The sequence below is a fragment of the Zosterops lateralis genome (assembly GCF_965231275.1).
Source record: "Zosterops lateralis genome assembly, chromosome: 6".
Classification (NCBI taxonomy): Eukaryota; Metazoa; Chordata; class Aves; order Passeriformes; family Zosteropidae; genus Zosterops; species Zosterops lateralis.
This window is the reverse complement of record NC_139761.1, coordinates 45055765-45073459: the sequence shown is the minus strand read 5'-3', so window position 1 is coordinate 45073459 and position 17695 is coordinate 45055765. Positions and strand designations below refer to the sequence as shown.

At 39.8% G+C, this 17695-nt stretch overlaps 1 protein-coding gene across 5 annotated transcripts in view; it reads right to left on the bottom strand.

Moving 5' to 3' along the window:
- The window catches only part of LRRC56 (leucine rich repeat containing 56), a 60311-nt gene that overhangs the window by 10564 nt on the left and 32052 nt on the right, over nt 1-17695 (bottom strand). For 4 of the 5 annotated variants that reach the window (XM_083862780.1, XM_083862783.1, XM_083862782.1 and 1 more), the window contains exons 6-7: nt 4308-4404; nt 3714-3911 (exon numbers count right to left, since the gene is read on the bottom strand). In XM_083862780.1, the coding sequence (XP_083718906.1) occupies nt 3714-3911; nt 4308-4404 (295 nt within the window). Of the gene's footprint in view, nt 1-3713; nt 3912-4307; nt 4405-8302; nt 8413-17695 lie in introns of those variants that run through there. The other variant, XM_083862784.1, reaches the window with a different exon arrangement.

Genomic DNA, 17695 nt, shown 5'->3' with positions numbered 1-17695 from the left:
CAAAAGCTCCTTTGTTGTTTACCCACTGATGACTTTGCCATTTGTCTTTGTTATATTATGTATAATGTGCAAAAGCATAGAAGGCAACTGATACCCAGGGAAAGCCTGGGCACCCTCAGCATTCAGCCAATCTGTCTCCCTGCTTTTGTGGTTCTCTGGTGTTTGCATCAATAGTCAGGTGGTAGAAAGACTTGAAAACATGTTATGAGTGTTGCTACACCTGCTGATGGACAAAGAAAGAGCACGTCCATGGATGGTGTTTTTAGGCACACAGTAAAAAACCTATATAGCAAGACTGCACTGATAGTGGCAGAATACAAATGGACAGCTACCCACCAATCAATTAGTTCACCCAGGCAAATCTTATGCTTTTCAGGACATTGCATGAAATATTAGAAATCTCACAAAGCCAAGTCGTCATTCAATGCAGATTGGTCACCAACAGAAATCTTTCTGTGCGGCTTGGCTGGCTGGATGCTCCCCCTCTCTGCACAATGCAGCACTGACATTGGCAAAGGGAACTCACCAAATAAAATGTGTTAGTTGTAGTTAAGAGACTGACACTAATTTTCTCAAACTAAGTATTTAATCTTAATTTAAAAAAGTAAGTCAACCTTTCTCAGCTACAGCCAATTCCCAGCCATGTCCTGTTGGAGAGAAGAATCACGTTATGCTCATGTTACATTACAACAACAGAGGCTGCAGAATTTATCATCAAGTTGTTGCTCTTGGTATAGATAACAGGGGAAGATGAGCTCATCTGAAAATCAAATTATAGGGACCAGACAGGCCATCTGAAGAAAGAGCAGTAAATTTAGCTGGACCATTCTGTAGATTAAAAGTAAATAAATAGGAGAGCTTTTACAGACCTTTAGCAAGGGCCAGACTACAAGAAGGAGCTTGAGGAATTAGAGCTGGCCACTAAGGGCACACCAAAATAAGCCCACATCTACTCTTTTCTATATGGCTTTTCTATACACCAGAAAAAGAGCAAACATCCATTGAAATCAAGAAAGCAACAAAGCCCATGGAGAAGCTCTCAGCAGCCAAGGGCAGGCCTCACTTTGTAACCAACTGAGAGCAAAGCATTTTCCCAACACAGACACTGGGTGGGAGACTACAGCAAACTCAGAGTCTGCTTCTGCTACAACTCAGTGCAAAATACACCATTGTTCTGATTCCCCAGACAAATTCACATTGGAGACCAACAAAGACCATTGAAACCCCCACAGATAGTCCTGTGGATACCTGGAACTCGGACTGCAGATAAGATAAAGGTGGTACCATTGTCTGGGTCTTATCTTAGACTTAGGGAGAGGTTAGCAAAGCCGGGAAGAAGAAGGTATCACTGATAATGGAAACAAAAAAATCCAGAATTTACAGGCCACAAGGAACTCTGTTGAAATCAGTTCCCACTGGGTAAAAGGTAATTCTGACAGGGGAAGATCATGATCACTGGCTCAAAAGAAAAGAAAGACTAAGCATGTGGGCTAATTAGCATTAGAGGCAAGAGATAATAATTTAACAAATAGAGAACTGTGTAGGTAATGAGCATTAATTCCTTTGTTTGCTAAAATATATGAAGAATGGAAAATTTTGAATGACCTTGGGACCCTATCACCAAGAAGCACAGGCTGAAGAATGATCAACAAGAATGCCACTGGATCCTTGGGATTCTCTCTCCTTCTTTTCTATTTCTTTTTATTTCTCTACCTCACATTTACTGTTAAATAAAATCTCTATCACTGATTTTGGCATAAGGTTTGCACTGCAATTTGGGCAGAGGCATCTCTCACTAATCAGATCTTAGCACCTACTTGCACAGGAGCAGAGACAGCTGTTTTGCATGGAGAAGAGCAGGAGGGCACACCACAACATACTACTGCTCTTTGTACTTCCATTACAGGACAACATGCAGACTATCCCAAGGACTGATTTCCTCACCTGAACAAGCCATAAGAAATCTGACATTTCTCCATTACAAGTGCACTTAAGATGCCAAATCCTCCAAAAATCCCACTTTCATTGAAGAGGAACAACAAAGGAGTAGAATGAGACCTTCTGTGTTGTTAGGATACACTGCACCATTTCTACAGTAGGAAGCTATGAAAGGAAGTGTCAGTAGCTGTATTCATCTCCATAGGAGTAGAAAGAGTAAGCAGGCATGCCTTGTCCATCACAAGCAGGCAGTGCTTCCTTACTGTAGGAATATGTTTTTCCTCTCATGATTACATCTTTCATAAGGGAGAAATGTACCAAAATGGAGAAATCATTTTGGTTACAAGCAGTTACAGTGTGGTCCCTTAAGGATAATTCTACCAGTTCAAACTAGAAAGGAAAGTATGTAATATTTTCTTTTGAATTCCAGAGAGGAAAATTATGATAGCTAAAGAGCTACCTTCCATGGCCCCTTTTACTGAACAATAAGATCAAGCCAACAATTACAGCTGAAAAATGCTATTAACTCATATATTTAAGAAGTGCCAAGATTTAAAATATATATCTATTGCATGACTGAGTTTTAGTGTTAGCACCTGTTTTCAAGTCTAAGTCCAGGAAAAATATCAAACACAACCTTTTAGGCAATTTAACAGCATCATCATGACTTCTTTAAAACACACAGGAAAGCTATGGAATACATTGCAGTGGGATAACAGCATCAGCTCTCATTTTGGACCTGCATTATCAGCTGTTTATGGTGCCATTGGGAATTGCACCATCCTTAGTGAGACCTGTGTTTTACATAAATCTGTGTGTCCACAGACCTTCCAAAAGACCTGGATGGCAATATGTTGGTCTTTTAATATCCCAACAATGCTTTTTTATGAAGCAGGAGAAAGTGAAAGAGAGTAATAAAGCTCTGAGGCTGTTCATGAATTAGATCTCCCTTGCTCTGCTTGTTGAGTGGCCTGAAACCCAAATCAGATCATGTATTACTGTGTTCTCATCTTTGCAACACAGAGGCTCTTTAATGCCTTCAACAAAATACCTCAGCAGAAATTATTCTATCATTTTAGTATGTAAGAGGTGAATCACTATATTTTTTATCTTCAGCTTTTTTTGAAGGTCTTTTTGGTAATTTTAAAATCACATGACCAAAAATTAACCTTTCAGGGCAGAGAGTAACAAGTGGTTCCAACATTATAGCTTTTTCTAGTTACCTCAAGCACTGTTTTTCTGAGGGCTCAACTTCTGAGCATGGTGGTGTTGAAGGACTTGCTTTTGTACTGGAGAGGCTCCAAAAGAAATGCAAAACTCTCAAAAATGGGTATCTCACCACAGAATCACAGGATGGTTGATATTGGAAATGACTTCTTAAAATCACCTAATCCAGTCCCTCTGCTAAAGCAGATTCACCTGGAGCAGGTTGCATAGGATCACATCCAGATGGGTTTTGAGTATCTCCAGGAGAGGAGACTCCACAGCCTCTCTGGGATGCCTGTTCCAGTGCTCATACTCTGAGAGAAGTTTTTCCTCATATTGCTGGGAAACAGGCCCAAGTCTTTACTAGCAGTCTTTTTTTCACTTGTGGTCATCTTGGACACCACACTGATGAGACCACAAAATCAACAGAAATTAAAGGTGGGAAATGTATCCCATGTCATCATTTAGAATGATGCAGTAGGAAGATGCAGAAATGTTTCTCATTTCCAACTGACAGTTAAAAAGCACTGACAAAAACTTAACACAATATGGGCAAACCAAATCCTCACCTCTGCAGATTCTGCATTTGGCTTCAGGCAAATAAGGTTGCCCTCCACTGTCAGGTGGCTTAGCTTGCAGCAAAGTCGCAGGTACTGCATCTGGTTGATGTCCTCAATATTATTCCCTTCCAGGTCCAAAACCTCAAGGTGATCCAGCCAAGTCAGCTGGCTCAAGTCAGAGATATTGTTATAAGCAATGTAGAGTTCCTCAGGAGAAATAAACAGAATAAACACTTAAACCATGGGCTTGCACAAGTAACACTGAAGCTTTGCAAAATGTTTTCTAATATCTGAAATACTAAAAGTCATAGGATGAAACTGGCAAGGGAGTGAACATTTTATAAAGTGTGGCTGTTGCAGTCTTAAATAACAAGAGCTAATTTAGCCATATACTGCTTTAGGCCTACTCAGGAGCAGACCTGAATGTTAGACCTCATTTTAAAAAGCTATTTTATAGCATTCTTACACTAATTCACACAATTCAAGGCATCAAAGCAAAGCCAGCCAGAAAAGCAAAGGGTGAGCAGAATGAACACTAAAAGAAAAAAGTATCAACTGAAGATAGTTCTGAGATTGTCATTTGGCAGACACATCTATACTTACTTTTAGAGAGCTGCAGGAAGAGATCCCATCTAAATCTGAGAGCCCACACCGAGCCATCCACAGGACATGAAGATGGGACAATGAGGTTCCAAGATCCCTTATAAAAAACAATTCAAGCTCTATTTGAATGAGTGAAAAAATTCAAGACTCGCTTTCTTTTTCCTAAGACTAGGCCACTGCTACTTTCTTCAAATCTCACATTGTTTACAAGAAATTCCATTAAAAATGTTCACACTCGAAAGCAGGGGATAAAATTTAACCCCTATTTACTTATCCCACTGTCATCTTTGTTCTTGTATGACAACATGCCACTCCAGCTCTGTTTGATTAAGATTATTTCAAGAGCTACACCATGGTAATTCTGCCACAAATCACATGCAATTGCTGAGAATTAAGTGGGGTTTTCGTACACTGGGATCACTGGCTGTACTCATATAACCCAGATTAACATATCTGAGCTGATTGCATAGTCAGTCTCATTCTGTCCCTCTGTCCCTCTGTTCTGATTTTGCAGTTGAATGGAATAACACTTTTGCCAAATGATAGTTTTTGAATCAGCAGGAAATGATAATCCTTTCCATCCTGTTTCCCCCACTCTTTGGGTATAGCAAAATATCAATAAGGCATCATTTATATGAACTTTAAACCTTCTGGTCATAACCCAGAAAATCACTCACTGACACTGACCTGCTTAAGCCCACACGTGTAATGTCCCACTGACACTACAGTGCTGCACAATACAAAGATAACACAAAAAGGGTGATAAATCAAACTGGGGGCTTATCACCTGCTATCTTTGGTAACATTTAGTTGCATAAAGCCACTAGTATAACACAAACTAAATACAACACTTTATAAAATCCCAAACCAAAAGCTCAGAATTCTTGACTGTAGCCATGATATCAGAGTATCTGAATGATAAGGAACCGAACAGTAGATAACTAAATTCAAAGACAGTTATCAGAGAAGGTAGAGACTAGCATGGAATTCACAGAAACACAGTAATGGCTGAGTTGGAAGGAAAGTCATCTTGTCCAACATCCATACTCAAGCTGGGCCAGTTTCTCAGGACCGCATAAAAAAATAAAATAGTCCTTAAATAGAAGTTTTTGGACCTCAGAATTTTTGATTAGCTATCTCTTACAATATTCATTCTTATAATACAGAGAATAGTTAGTTTCCTTCAGAAAATTGCAGAAGATAGAAGTCATGGGGGCCCTTGTAATATCAAGGTAACAGTTGTACTGATGTCTTCTCTTTGTGGATGACAGGGAACAAGACCAGCTTTGCATTGCCCTCTGAGAACCTTATGCAGCTTTGATACAGCTTTGCAGAAAACCCCTGTAGTCAAGCTGCCTGCTATAGGGATATGGGCATCCAGCCAGTCCCAGAGGCCAGGAAAGAGTGCTTTTATGAGTGGTAAGTCAAAGCACTTTTAGGAGTGCTTTTACTCTTATCTGCATTTTTTGTTGTTTCTCTACATCTGAATACTTGGGAAGGGCCTTGTCAGGAGAAGGGAGCCTATGTAAGCCTGAATAAAGGCTGAGTGCAAGGAATATCCCCAGGTGCCTCTCTTCTGTGATGGGCCAAATGCAGGGCTGAATGGAAGTTTCTAGGTGAAACTGGGGGTGTTCACCCCTTTGCCTCCTAGGGAACTGGTATGGCCATGGGCATCATTCAGACCTATCTGACCTCATCCATCCTCTACCACTGTAGGGGCCACAGGCATTGGGTGACTAATTACCCCTTCCCTGGATGCTGCCCATTTAAACAAGCTCACAATGGATACACCACACAATGTGTTTATATAACATTTTATCGTTTTGGGGCACAAACACTGCAGCTGACTCAATGGCCAGAACTAAGCAAAAAAGAAAAATGTCAGTCTCATTGAACATCTCTTTCTATCTAAGGCTAGTCTTCCCTTGAGGAGAAAACCCTCAAGGGATATGAAGCACAACACCTGCAGTGAATTCTGTGCACCCAGGAAGCTTGCCTCTAGTAACACAAGGATGAAGAAAGCCAAATTCACATCACCACCTCCCTGGCCTTGCACAAGATCTTCCAGGGCTTTTTACATTGTGTCTATTTTCTAAATAAAACAAAAATTGGTTCTAAGGCTTCCTTAAGGAACAGATGCCTCCCAAAGTAATATTTACAGAAAATTTATTATTAGATTTGCAAGCTGAATGCCTATAATAAGAAAGAAATTAAATTAAATTACAAAAACAGAACCTACCATCAAGCAAGGCCGACACAGCCATAAACACAAATATGGCATTAGGAATAATGTGAAGGGATTGCACTGCTCATTTCATGACCCTCTTCAAACACTGATGAGATTTTCAAATTTTGGAATTTTTTCAAATTTGTGCAGAATTTTCTTTTCTGTAAACCACTGAACAGAGATAAAGGGAAGCAGTCACTCTCAGTTTTGTGTCATTGAAACAATGTTTCTGATAGACGCTCTGCTTGTTAGGCCAGCAAACTGAAGACAATCCTAACCTGATTACTCCACATATGGTCAGAGTAAGATATGGTGAATGGACTTTATTTTCATTTTTATTTTGTCTTGAATTTTTAACTGAAGGGTTTTTGCCACAGAAGGAGACTGCAGTAATATGCTTCTTCCTACTGTTTCTCTGTCAATATAAAGAATGCCAAAGCAAACCAGAGGATTAATTCCCAAGAAATTCTTACATAGGGCCCCAAGAACCAACAGTTATTCCCTCTGGTCCTTGATCACTCCATACATTTGTGGAAGCAGTTTCCTGCTCATACTCAGAAACCTAAGACTTCCAGAGTTAAATCCTATTTCTCTTAGTTTGTCACAACTTTCTGTTCCAGAGCTGACTGGGTTAAAGCCAGTGCACACAGACAGGGTCAGTCCATGCTCACACCATGTGCTAGTTCATGCATGGTGCACACTCACTAGGAATTATCAGCTAACAAGTCCTTAAAGCATTCTCCTGCTGTGCACACCATCAGAAGACGACCCTAACTGAAATGACTTCTAAAGCCTACTTACCTTACTCTTCACAATTTGTGCTACTAAGTTTAGTGTCAAATCCATTCCAGTTTCATTCACGGGTTGCAGCTCTGACTCTCCAGCTAACTGGCACGAGTCAGGAGTAGCACTTTCAAGGTTAATACTAAACAAAGTTGATGAGGATTTGTATTCCAGACAAAGGAACTAGGCTATACATCCCATGTCTTGGGTACTTGCAGAAGGCAGAACCACTGCATGTTCACAATGCAACCCAGTGATTCATAACAGGGTATTGTTATAAAAAAAAAAAAAAAAAAAAAAAAAAAAAAAGCTTAAACACACACTTCAGAATAGAAAAAAATATGGAAGCTAATGGGAAGTGGTTTCTTACAAGGCTGAAGTTGGGTCTCTCAAAGCTCATCTTTAACTCAAGAAACAAAATATTAAGAAAGCATGAACTTTGTTGCACTGTTTGGTATGACTTGGCTCAGTTTTGCTCTCTTGTTTCAGGGAATAAACTTAGCAGCCCAAGGTCTCTCTTCTTCTGCCCCTCAAGAAGGGCACTACAGCTCTCAGGAAGATCAAATGACTGTTACCTCTCCTTCCCTGCTAATGTAGAGGCAGTGAGGAGAAGAGGAAAAACACTTTTTCCTCTGGGCCCTGCTGCAGAACCAAATTCCTCTTGCTGACACTGGGGTCATGCTAGCTGCTAGAGGAGCCTAAAATTCTGGATCATGCCGTCATATTTTGGCCCTGCAGATCTTTACTCCTGCATCTGTAATGAGTCATCCCCAGTCAGAGATGTTATCACAGCAAAGTACATCTGCAAACATTTTATTCAGTAACTAACAAACTAATCTTTTGGAAGCTGCATGACTCATGCTGCAGCATCAGAGAAAATTCCCTTGTTAATTACTATAGAGATAATTGCCCTTGAGAGCATGGCTGCTGTAAGGTGAAACAGCCATGGAGCTCAAAGCAAGCTGCTCCTCACGACTGCACGCACCTGCATTTCTGAAAATTCTTCTGAAATATTTTGGCTGGTGAGATGAGAACTTAAGAGCTTGCAAGAGATGGGAGTGTCTCCTCTGGGACCAGCTCTAGAGTATCTGGCACATCCACCTTGGAGGGGATGAGAGCAAAGTGAGGAGTTGTTTGAGCACACATGACCATCGTGGGCGTGCAAGTGTACACACAGGCATGTTTTCATTGATGTTAAGTGCAGAGGGTGAGATCAGCCCAAACTGGGGAGATATATCTATTGAATTTTATTGAAATGGAATTAATGAGAATCTGCACTCTGATAATGATTTACTAGGGTAGACTATTTTAATGTAATAATAAACTCTTAATAACAATTTATCAGGGTAGTAAGAGAGAAAATCTGCTACAATTATACACGCAGTCCCCCCAAAAACAGTCCTCCCACAATAATCATTGGCCAAGGCTGAAATTAATGAGACACATGTCAGAGATGAGAATTCTCCTGTATTGGGCATGATATAAACATACAGAAAATTACAGCACCTATTCGAAAAATAGCAAGCAGGATTGAAAAGTTTGATGGCTGAAAGGAAAAAGATGAGACATTGTACAAGGCTGGTGGCAGCACAGGAGTGCTCCAGTGATGTACCAATGACAAAGAGCTTATAGAAGGAAAGAGAAGACACTATAGAGGAAACCACTGCTCCCATCAATACAATGAATAATCCAAATCCAGTGGAAAAGTGTCCTGTCCCAAGTGATGTGGAAGCTGGGAACTTTACAGGAAAGGCAAAGAATTAATAACCAAAGCCATTATATGTCCTGCTATGGTTCATTCAAGACAGGTTTGAGGCAGAGAGATGGAGCATGGGGTGGAGATGTGTACATCATAACCTTTGATTGTGATAAACAGAGGATTACAGCCCCTGAAGCCGCCAAACCAGAGTCCTCCTGAGTAATTACTCCACATGTGCTCCTACACACATGCTTGCCTGCAAAACACACACGGAATATCAGATCATGTTTTTAGTATCCTAAAGTGCCAAGAAATCAACATAGACTCCCCTAGTGTCACTTTCAACCCCAAAATTTGCATTTATAATTTATTTTGAGAAAGCAGTATTAATAAACTGAAGAGTTTGAAGCCTGGCTTCCAACTATCTCAAAATAACTGCTGCGGGGATGGGAACTCATCAAACAGCCCAGTGCTTCTGTGAGGGCCTTGGCAACACCCTCCCCACTTGTGCATAACCATTTAGCATTTTTTCCCATGAAATCCGATGCTCCCATCTTGTCATCACTCCCCCAGGCTGGGGAGAGAGCAGAGGGGCAATGAACAATTTGGCTCACAGCACCTAATAACAAGTTTGAGAAATAATGTGTTCTTCCATTAATCCAACATCCTTGTTCTTCAGGGACTGATTTGATCCATCCAAATTTTTACTGGATGAATATCAGACCTAGAGAGCCAAATCCTACTCTTGGTTTCATGACAATAAATCCTGAATAGCTCCACTGAGCTCAAGCTACCCAGTAAACACAACAGCAAAACCTTGAACATTTTCGCCAGTTTGAACCCCAACGTTTCTTCCTGAAGTCAGTTTTGAATCATTTACCTAGAAATAAAGCACTAAATCCATGGAACTTGCAAGCAGTATCTCAAAGCACACCTGCATCTATTGAATAAATCTTCAGAAGCAACACATCTAAAATAGCCATTGATGTAGATTTTATTTATTTTAAAGATTTCTCTGAAAATGAACACACTGGTAAATAGAGAAATTTAGATTGTAAGAGAGTGACCGAACTACAGTCTTACAAAATAAAGGAATAAAAGAATCCCATCTCTGATCTACAGAAATCAAATCAAGTGGAATTTATCAAGCCGTGATAACTGTGATGACATCAATATGGTCAATGTCAACACACAATGGTTTGATTGTACAGACAATTCTGACATCTGAAACAAAAACTTTTAAAGCCTGAATGTTATTTAAATCAGTAACATATGCTCTAATAGGAAGCTTACATAAAAGTTTCATTGTGTTCTCAAATAGCTGTATTGAAAATTGTAAAACTGATTGTATGCATGTGTTCCTCGTACTTGATCAAATCCACGACACAGCCCCCGACTCTGCAAGAGTGCTGAGGCCACGTCCTTATTGTCCCTGCAGTGTCCTTTTACAGCTGAACAAATGTCATGTGAATGTGATGACCTGCCTTGCTTTGCACTGCAGTCTTTGTTGGTTTTATACTCACTCTTTGAAATTCAAGTAGCAATATGCTGAGAACTGTTGGCTTGGGTCTTCTCTGTCTCATGTCTTACATCACCATGACACACAAGGTTGCCTTCAGCATCTTATGTTCCCTTGTGCCAGAGTGAACCATGGCCCAAGGTGCAAGATAACAAGGATCATGTCTCATTTTTTGCTGCCAGAAGACCACTTTTAGGCTGAAATACCATGGAAATGTAGCACCTAATAATCTGGTCTCATTCTGCCTTCTGAACTGCAAAACTTTTCAACAGAAAGAGCTTCTAATCCTGTTGAGACATGTTGTTGGAGACTTCAAAAACTAAGCAAAAAGCGAGTTTGCTAGGCAATTCTTAAATACATCAGAGGAAGGCTAGCTTGTTTTAGGCTGAAGAGAAAGCTAGCATTTACCAAATGTCTTCTTAAATAAAAATTGTGTCTATGAAATTCTGTTTTCATAACTCCCTTTTACATGCAAATGAAGAATTTCTGTGTGAATAAAATGCTATTGTTGTCAAAGGTCTTTGCAGTAGCATGTCTCTATGGTCCCAAATTTTTGAGGCAACCTTACTATGAATAAGAAGCTGTTTTCAATACGGGCTGCAGTGCTAATGCCCCTGGCAATATTTGTCCTAACAAACAAATTTCACTATTTTATTCTAGGGCTGGGGGGCGGGAGAGGGTTATTGGTTTATTGGTTGCTTGTGTTCCAAATTTGGAAAAATCTCGTATATTGCTTTTTTTAGCTGTGGATCTCTGCTGAACACTTCATTGACAGCAAAATGAGTGTCTGGGAGGAAATGCATGCAACTGCCTGGTGCTGCACAAGGAGTAAATAGATCAGGGAGAACATTCAAGGTGTCACACTTCATCCATCCTGTGACTCTGCCTTTTCATCTTTGTTATGCCAAAGGGAGAGACAACTGCCGCAGGTTTTCTGGGACTACTGAGGCAAATTACAATTATCAAGGAGCCATGTGCTTTTGGCCAGCACTTCCACTAAAGAAAAAGCATGAACACAAGGACAGGAGACAACCTGGCTACAGCAGCCAAAACCACAGACTATCCAAGGCAGTTTGGCTGTTTTCCAGGACAGGAGCCAAGGACCACTCTGGTGGTCATGATAAGAGTATTTGAGCTCTGCCATGAACACATCTGTGGCCATGCTTCAACCAAAGACACTGCATTAAAATCCTTCTTGCACTAACACCAGTGCCCACTGCAACCTGCCTCCCCCTCCAGTGCTGGCAGGCAAGGATGGCATCTGGATACAGGAGATGACAACATATGAAAAACCAAACCCTATGAGATACATCTCTGGGCTATTCCTGATTTATAACTTTTTCACTTGTCATTGCTGCTTCTCATTGCTTCATTGAAACCACTGTAACAACTGCAATATTACATAAAGCACTATATTACTTGGAGAACTTTATTTTCCATGTCAGATTATACCTAATTTAAATAAAAAGTGCTTTGTGAGACCAACAGGAGAGAGATATTTGTAAGTGGGAGTGCTGATACATACACCTCTGTAACTCGTCATACTTGTGCCTAAGGTAACCGAGATGCTTACTTCTATTAAAGTTAATACATATGAAATGTAGCTTTAATTTCAAGTGCTCTCATTTTTTGTTGCTGTCAAAAAAAAAAAAACCCTAGAGCAGAATAATGGGCTTGATCAACGCTGATGGAGTCAGGAACAGCAATTCCTTAACACACAAATATACAACATGTGTGGGAATGATAACGTAATTTTGTGTTAATTTTCTTCTGATCATTAAAACTGTTTGTCAGCTACAGCATTCTCACAATGAAAGAACAGTTGCTTTAACTCAGCTCCCACAATTTGAAAGGAGTAGAGCTTGCCAAAGTGTGGTCCTGTTGAACAAGACTTGCCCTTGACCACATTTTTTCCACCCTATTTCAGCTCCCACCCTTGGCATAAAGCTGCACCCCAGTGAAACTGTAGAAACCCAACACACCATGGCTGCATCCCACTGGGTGCACTACATCTTCCACAAGACCAAATGGATTTTCAAACAGGAAAAAGTTGAGACACACAACAAATAAAACTCTCACACCCACAGATCCATTGCCCCTCAGTTTAACCCCAGAGCTACTGGCAGCTCCTATAGCTTTGGCAATTGTTCATTCTCACTGTTGAAAGCTTACATATAAAAAAATAAAGGATAATGAAACTGTGGTTACAGAATGAGTTACTTACATTGAAGAATTGAATCCCACAGTGCTTTGAAATTTCCTGCATAAATAACTTTTCAGTCTCCCACATGTTGTGTGCCTGTTTCACAGTATGTTCCAGGTCTGAGCTTTGGCAGAGTAAGACAGATCTATTCCAACTTTGCTTTAATATAGATCTCATCCTTCAAAATCAACACTTAAAACTTCTAATGCTTCAGGGTAAGCAGAAGGAATATTCTGTAAAAGATCCAAATCCTCTGACAGATTCAGTGGTGTTAAGACACGTACCACAAAAAAAAAAAAAAAAAAAAAAAAAAAAAAGTCCCTGAAACATCTTTTTCTGTCTATCAGAAAAAACTGGAATTCTAGATTAATTGACCACACACAACTACAGAATTGGATCAGCTTGGAGTAGCTATTCAATTTTTGTCATGGTAATGGCTATAGAGTTTCCGCTGTAAAAAAATACTTGAAATATTGCAGAAGTGGGTTGATATGAAAACCTATAGAGAAAATGTAATTTAAAATTATTCAGTCTGAATATACAATGGTGGAAATGCAGGTTCTTGAGATTCTTTAGATCAGGCACATTTGTATGACACTAAAGATTTGCTTCTGAGGCTGATGGCCATTTCTTCTTTGTAACTTTTTCTTTCTTTTTTTTATCTGTGTATACATCTAATAAGAAAACAAAAAATAAAGAAGCTTGTAAGAAACAGACACAGCTACGACTTGGACCTGTGAATGGCTGTTGATTTCCTCCAAATTTCTTTCCTCTCTCAGTCTCTAATGTTCGCTACAGATCTGGCATGACAGACTTGTCTCCATATGTCCTGAGTCAACACTTCTTCCTTAAACAATAGCTTCAAGTGAGATTTTCTCTGCTTGTACTGGCCTCCAGATGTTCTTTTACAACAAGCAAACAAGATGCAGAAGAGACGTTTGGGGGACCTCAAAGCCCATCACATGATTCTTGAGACAAATAGGACCTTATAGATTTCAATACTGAGGGTGTTACTACAAGGCAGAGCCTCAGCATTTCCTTTACAGCACACCAGTAGACATCCCAAACCTGATGCAGGTGTGTTAACGGGATGTAGATCATCTTAACCTTGCTTTTGAGGCAACTGTAGTTGCAACTCTAAGCAGAGTAAACCAAACCTCTCTAAATTCTTGCCTATGGTGAGACGAAACAGTAGAAAGTGGAGTGGTAGGATTGTGAGGTTGATGAAGTTCAAATCAGGAGACGCCACAAATGGTCTTTCAAACAGACAGTGTTTCATAAAACTTCTGTTACCAAAAGCGTAGGTGGCAAGTTTCATTACCAGACCTTTGTGTTCAGGTTCTTACCCCCTAAGATAGTGCAGCTTATGGCAAAGGGTGAAAAATGTTCATGCATTACACCTGCTGATGAAATCACAACTTCACCTTCTAAAACACAAAAGCATTTCAGTATTTATTTCTTGCAGCTATTGATCCATCTGTTGACACATCTGAGAGATCTGATGCATCCTTTAAAGATCTCATGATAGAAGGATAAAATTTTGCCACACAATAAACGAGGAACATAGCTAGAGAAAAAAAAATTGTGCATGTATTTTAGGGGAAAAATAGCAAAAGGCCCTTTATGTGCAGCAATGTGTCTGCAGAAAATAAGAACAGCTAAATCAACTCTTGTGTGGAGAATGTGCTATAGAAATTAAATCATGAAACTGATTGTGCACTGAAACTCTATCTATTTATTCATTTTTATTCCTCTCACTTGGCAGTTACAACTGACAAATACAACCATTAGCATAATTTCCCCTCCAACCTGATTCCTTTCCTTTTTTAAAATCAGCATTTACCTTGCATTCCAAGAACGTATTTTCCCACTGAACATAATTATTTTCAATAAAGAAAAAACCAAACAAGCTGCGGAGAAGCAATTCCCTTGTAAGAGAGAATCAAAACAACCTACAAACGCATTAAACTAATGCTGATTATTTTCTTATTTCCATCAAGACAATCTTGTCACAGCTGGATACCACTCAGGAAGGAGGCACCCAGCTTGAGCTGGTTTTGTTATTGTGCCACAATTAAATTTCTCTAAGGATCCAAACATGGGGGACTCTACTGTGGGAAACCCAGGGTTGAACCAGTAAGGAAACTTGTCTGACTGTCAGTGTGGGGTGTGCAGGGAGCCAAAAGGGGCACCCATGGGGTCACTGGAGCTGCTCACTGTGAAGGGGCTTTAGTCACAGCAGTGAAAATCTTGGGTGGTGGGAATGTTTCTGCCAAAGTGGCTCCCAGTTGGTCAGACAGGAAAACTTCTTTAACAGTCCCATTGGCAATAGGCTAATTACTGTTGTTTCCCAACCCTGTTCTTTGGTGTTTCTCACATCATGATTATAACAATTTTTTTCTCATCACTGGCTAAAATTAATATTTAGGTGCAGATTTTCGTAAGTGAACCCTGACATTGACAGCTGAAACAGAGCAGCTGCAAACTGCCTAATAGCCAGGCACAAAATTACTTATTTGCTGGCAGAAATCCACTAGTTATTACTGACATTTTTATTTATCATATCCAACCAGAGAATATAAGCAAGATCATGATACCATTAGGCAAAAACCTTATGAACAACTCATTCAAAAGTCTGTGTCTGCACAGGATAAAATGAGCAATGAGATGGAAAATACAGCATATTTATACAGCTAACCCAGGAGCTGAGTTTGTTTTGTTTGGTGGTTGTTTTTTTTTTTTTTGTTTTTTGTTTTTTTTTTTTTTTTTTGGTGTGGTGTTTTTTGTTTTTTTTTTTTAAGACCTGGTTCAGCTGGATAGGTGCAAGGCATGAGAAAACATCCTGAAAGGAAAGGCCACTTCTTTATCAAACTCAAAGTGGAGTGCCTATTCAGATAGTGGGCAGAGAAGGAGCACAATTACTTAATGGGCTTGTCTTACCTTGCAGGAGTTTACTGGCAGCCTTCCTGCACACATTAGCTATTACTTATTACTTTGCTTTTTACACTAGCCATGTTCATGGTGCAAAAAGTGTTGCTTCAGTCTATGATGATCCTCTGATGGGTTTTATGCCCTGCATTGTATGGCAGTCACAAAACAGAAACATGATAGTGGTGTCCTGGAAGAAACCTGCTGCCATGGAACTGCTCAGATGATGAGAGCAGATCCTCTCTGCTCTGTGAGGAGAGAGATGCCCTGCACCCTCCTCACCACCCTGCCATGGCCAAAAGACTCAAACTTGGATCTGCAAGGGCAGGCCCTGCCTCATCATCCCCTTCCTCACAGGTACACCCTGTACCCGACAGTCTGAAAAAGAAAGCAGGGGAGTTTCAGCTGGGGAAGGCTTCAGAAAATGGCGTGCTGATGGTGAGAACCATGGAAAGACACTGCAAGGCCACAAACTTGTTTTGGTGTCCTCTGCGCTTGCTGCAGAATGGAGCCTGAGCTCCATCTGTGCATTTGTACAAAAGAAGTTCAGCTTCCCTTGCTGGGGAATCAGCCTGTCAGATTCCCTGGTATCTGAGGTCACAAAGACACATCTTCTACTTTGAGCACCTGACCTGGTGAAATTAAACCAGAGGTCTACCCAGGACAGATAAGTGGTCAAAGCAATGAGATTTCCCTAGGGCCAAAGGCAAACAGGCTGATTGTGCTTTTCTGAAAATAATCCACTCAACTAAAAGAGGCTGTATTTCTGTCCCAAAATCATTACTTCTTATCAATAATATGAATATCTTTAAAACCATCAATGCTAAATAAAACTTGAGGTCACAGCAATTTTGCCCAGGTTTGTAATACTCCCAGAGATCTGCAGGAACTAATACAGAGAAGACTCACTAATACAGAGATTAAGATTCAATTTAAATGCTTTCCTAGCTCCTGGAAAACATTCAAAGTCCTCAAAAAATATGTTCTTAAGATAGACTTCATAGCAACTTTAACTGCTGAAGGACTTTCAGTCCAGCTACAGAAGAGAATTAACAGGAACATTTCATACAGAAAAACTAGCCTGCACTTGAAATTAAATGCTTTCTCCATTCTGAAATGGTAATATGAAAGTAAACAGTGTTGCTCTGAGTGCTGAAATAAGAGTATGAAGGGATTCACCCTGACCAAATCAGAGCAGTGGCTCTCTGACTGCATTTGTAAGAGCAACCTAGAGCAAGAGCACTCTGATTCCTCACTAAACATAGTAAAAAAACTGCTGTAACACAAATACATCATCTGTTGACAAACATTTGCACCTGTAATGCAGACTGAATTGATTTTAGAAACCATTTGGGGATTTTAAATATTGTAACAGCAATGTTGATCCTTGTTGCACAAAACCTGTTGCTTTTACATGTGATATCTATGTATCTATGTACAGGTTACTATACATCAAACATAGTAATCCAGTAATTGCAGAAGATTAAAAATGACAAGCAGAAGAAAAAGGAGGGAAAAAAGTGGAGGGAGGAAAAAGAAAAAAAAAAAAGGAGACAGAAAGGAAGAAAGGAAAAAGTAAAAATGACAAGGGAAAAAAAGCAAATTTAGGGGAATGATGCCCCCTTGCTCCTCCTGTTTGAGGGAAATCTATCCAGAAAATAGTTGGTGCCTAGACACACTATTGGCAATGTATCAAATTTTGGGGTGATCAGTGTCATGGCTCAGTCTTATACAAGATGGTGTCATTTGATCCAGATCCAGCAAAGCAATTGGAGCAAAGTTTAATCTTCAGCTTGTGAACAATGTCACTGAAGGCAAACTTCTTATGGCTTTAAAAACACAAGATATTATATTTCCTTAAACTCTTTTTTGAGTAAAAAGGAGGTTTATTGCTAAGTTAAAATAGCTTAAGATCCTTATTCAAGTCTCAAAAAATACTTTTAAACATTACTTTAGAGCCCTTACCCTGAATTAAGAAAGAATTAGTTTGGCTCTGGTTTCTTAAAGTCATAAAATGATCAGCAAAGTC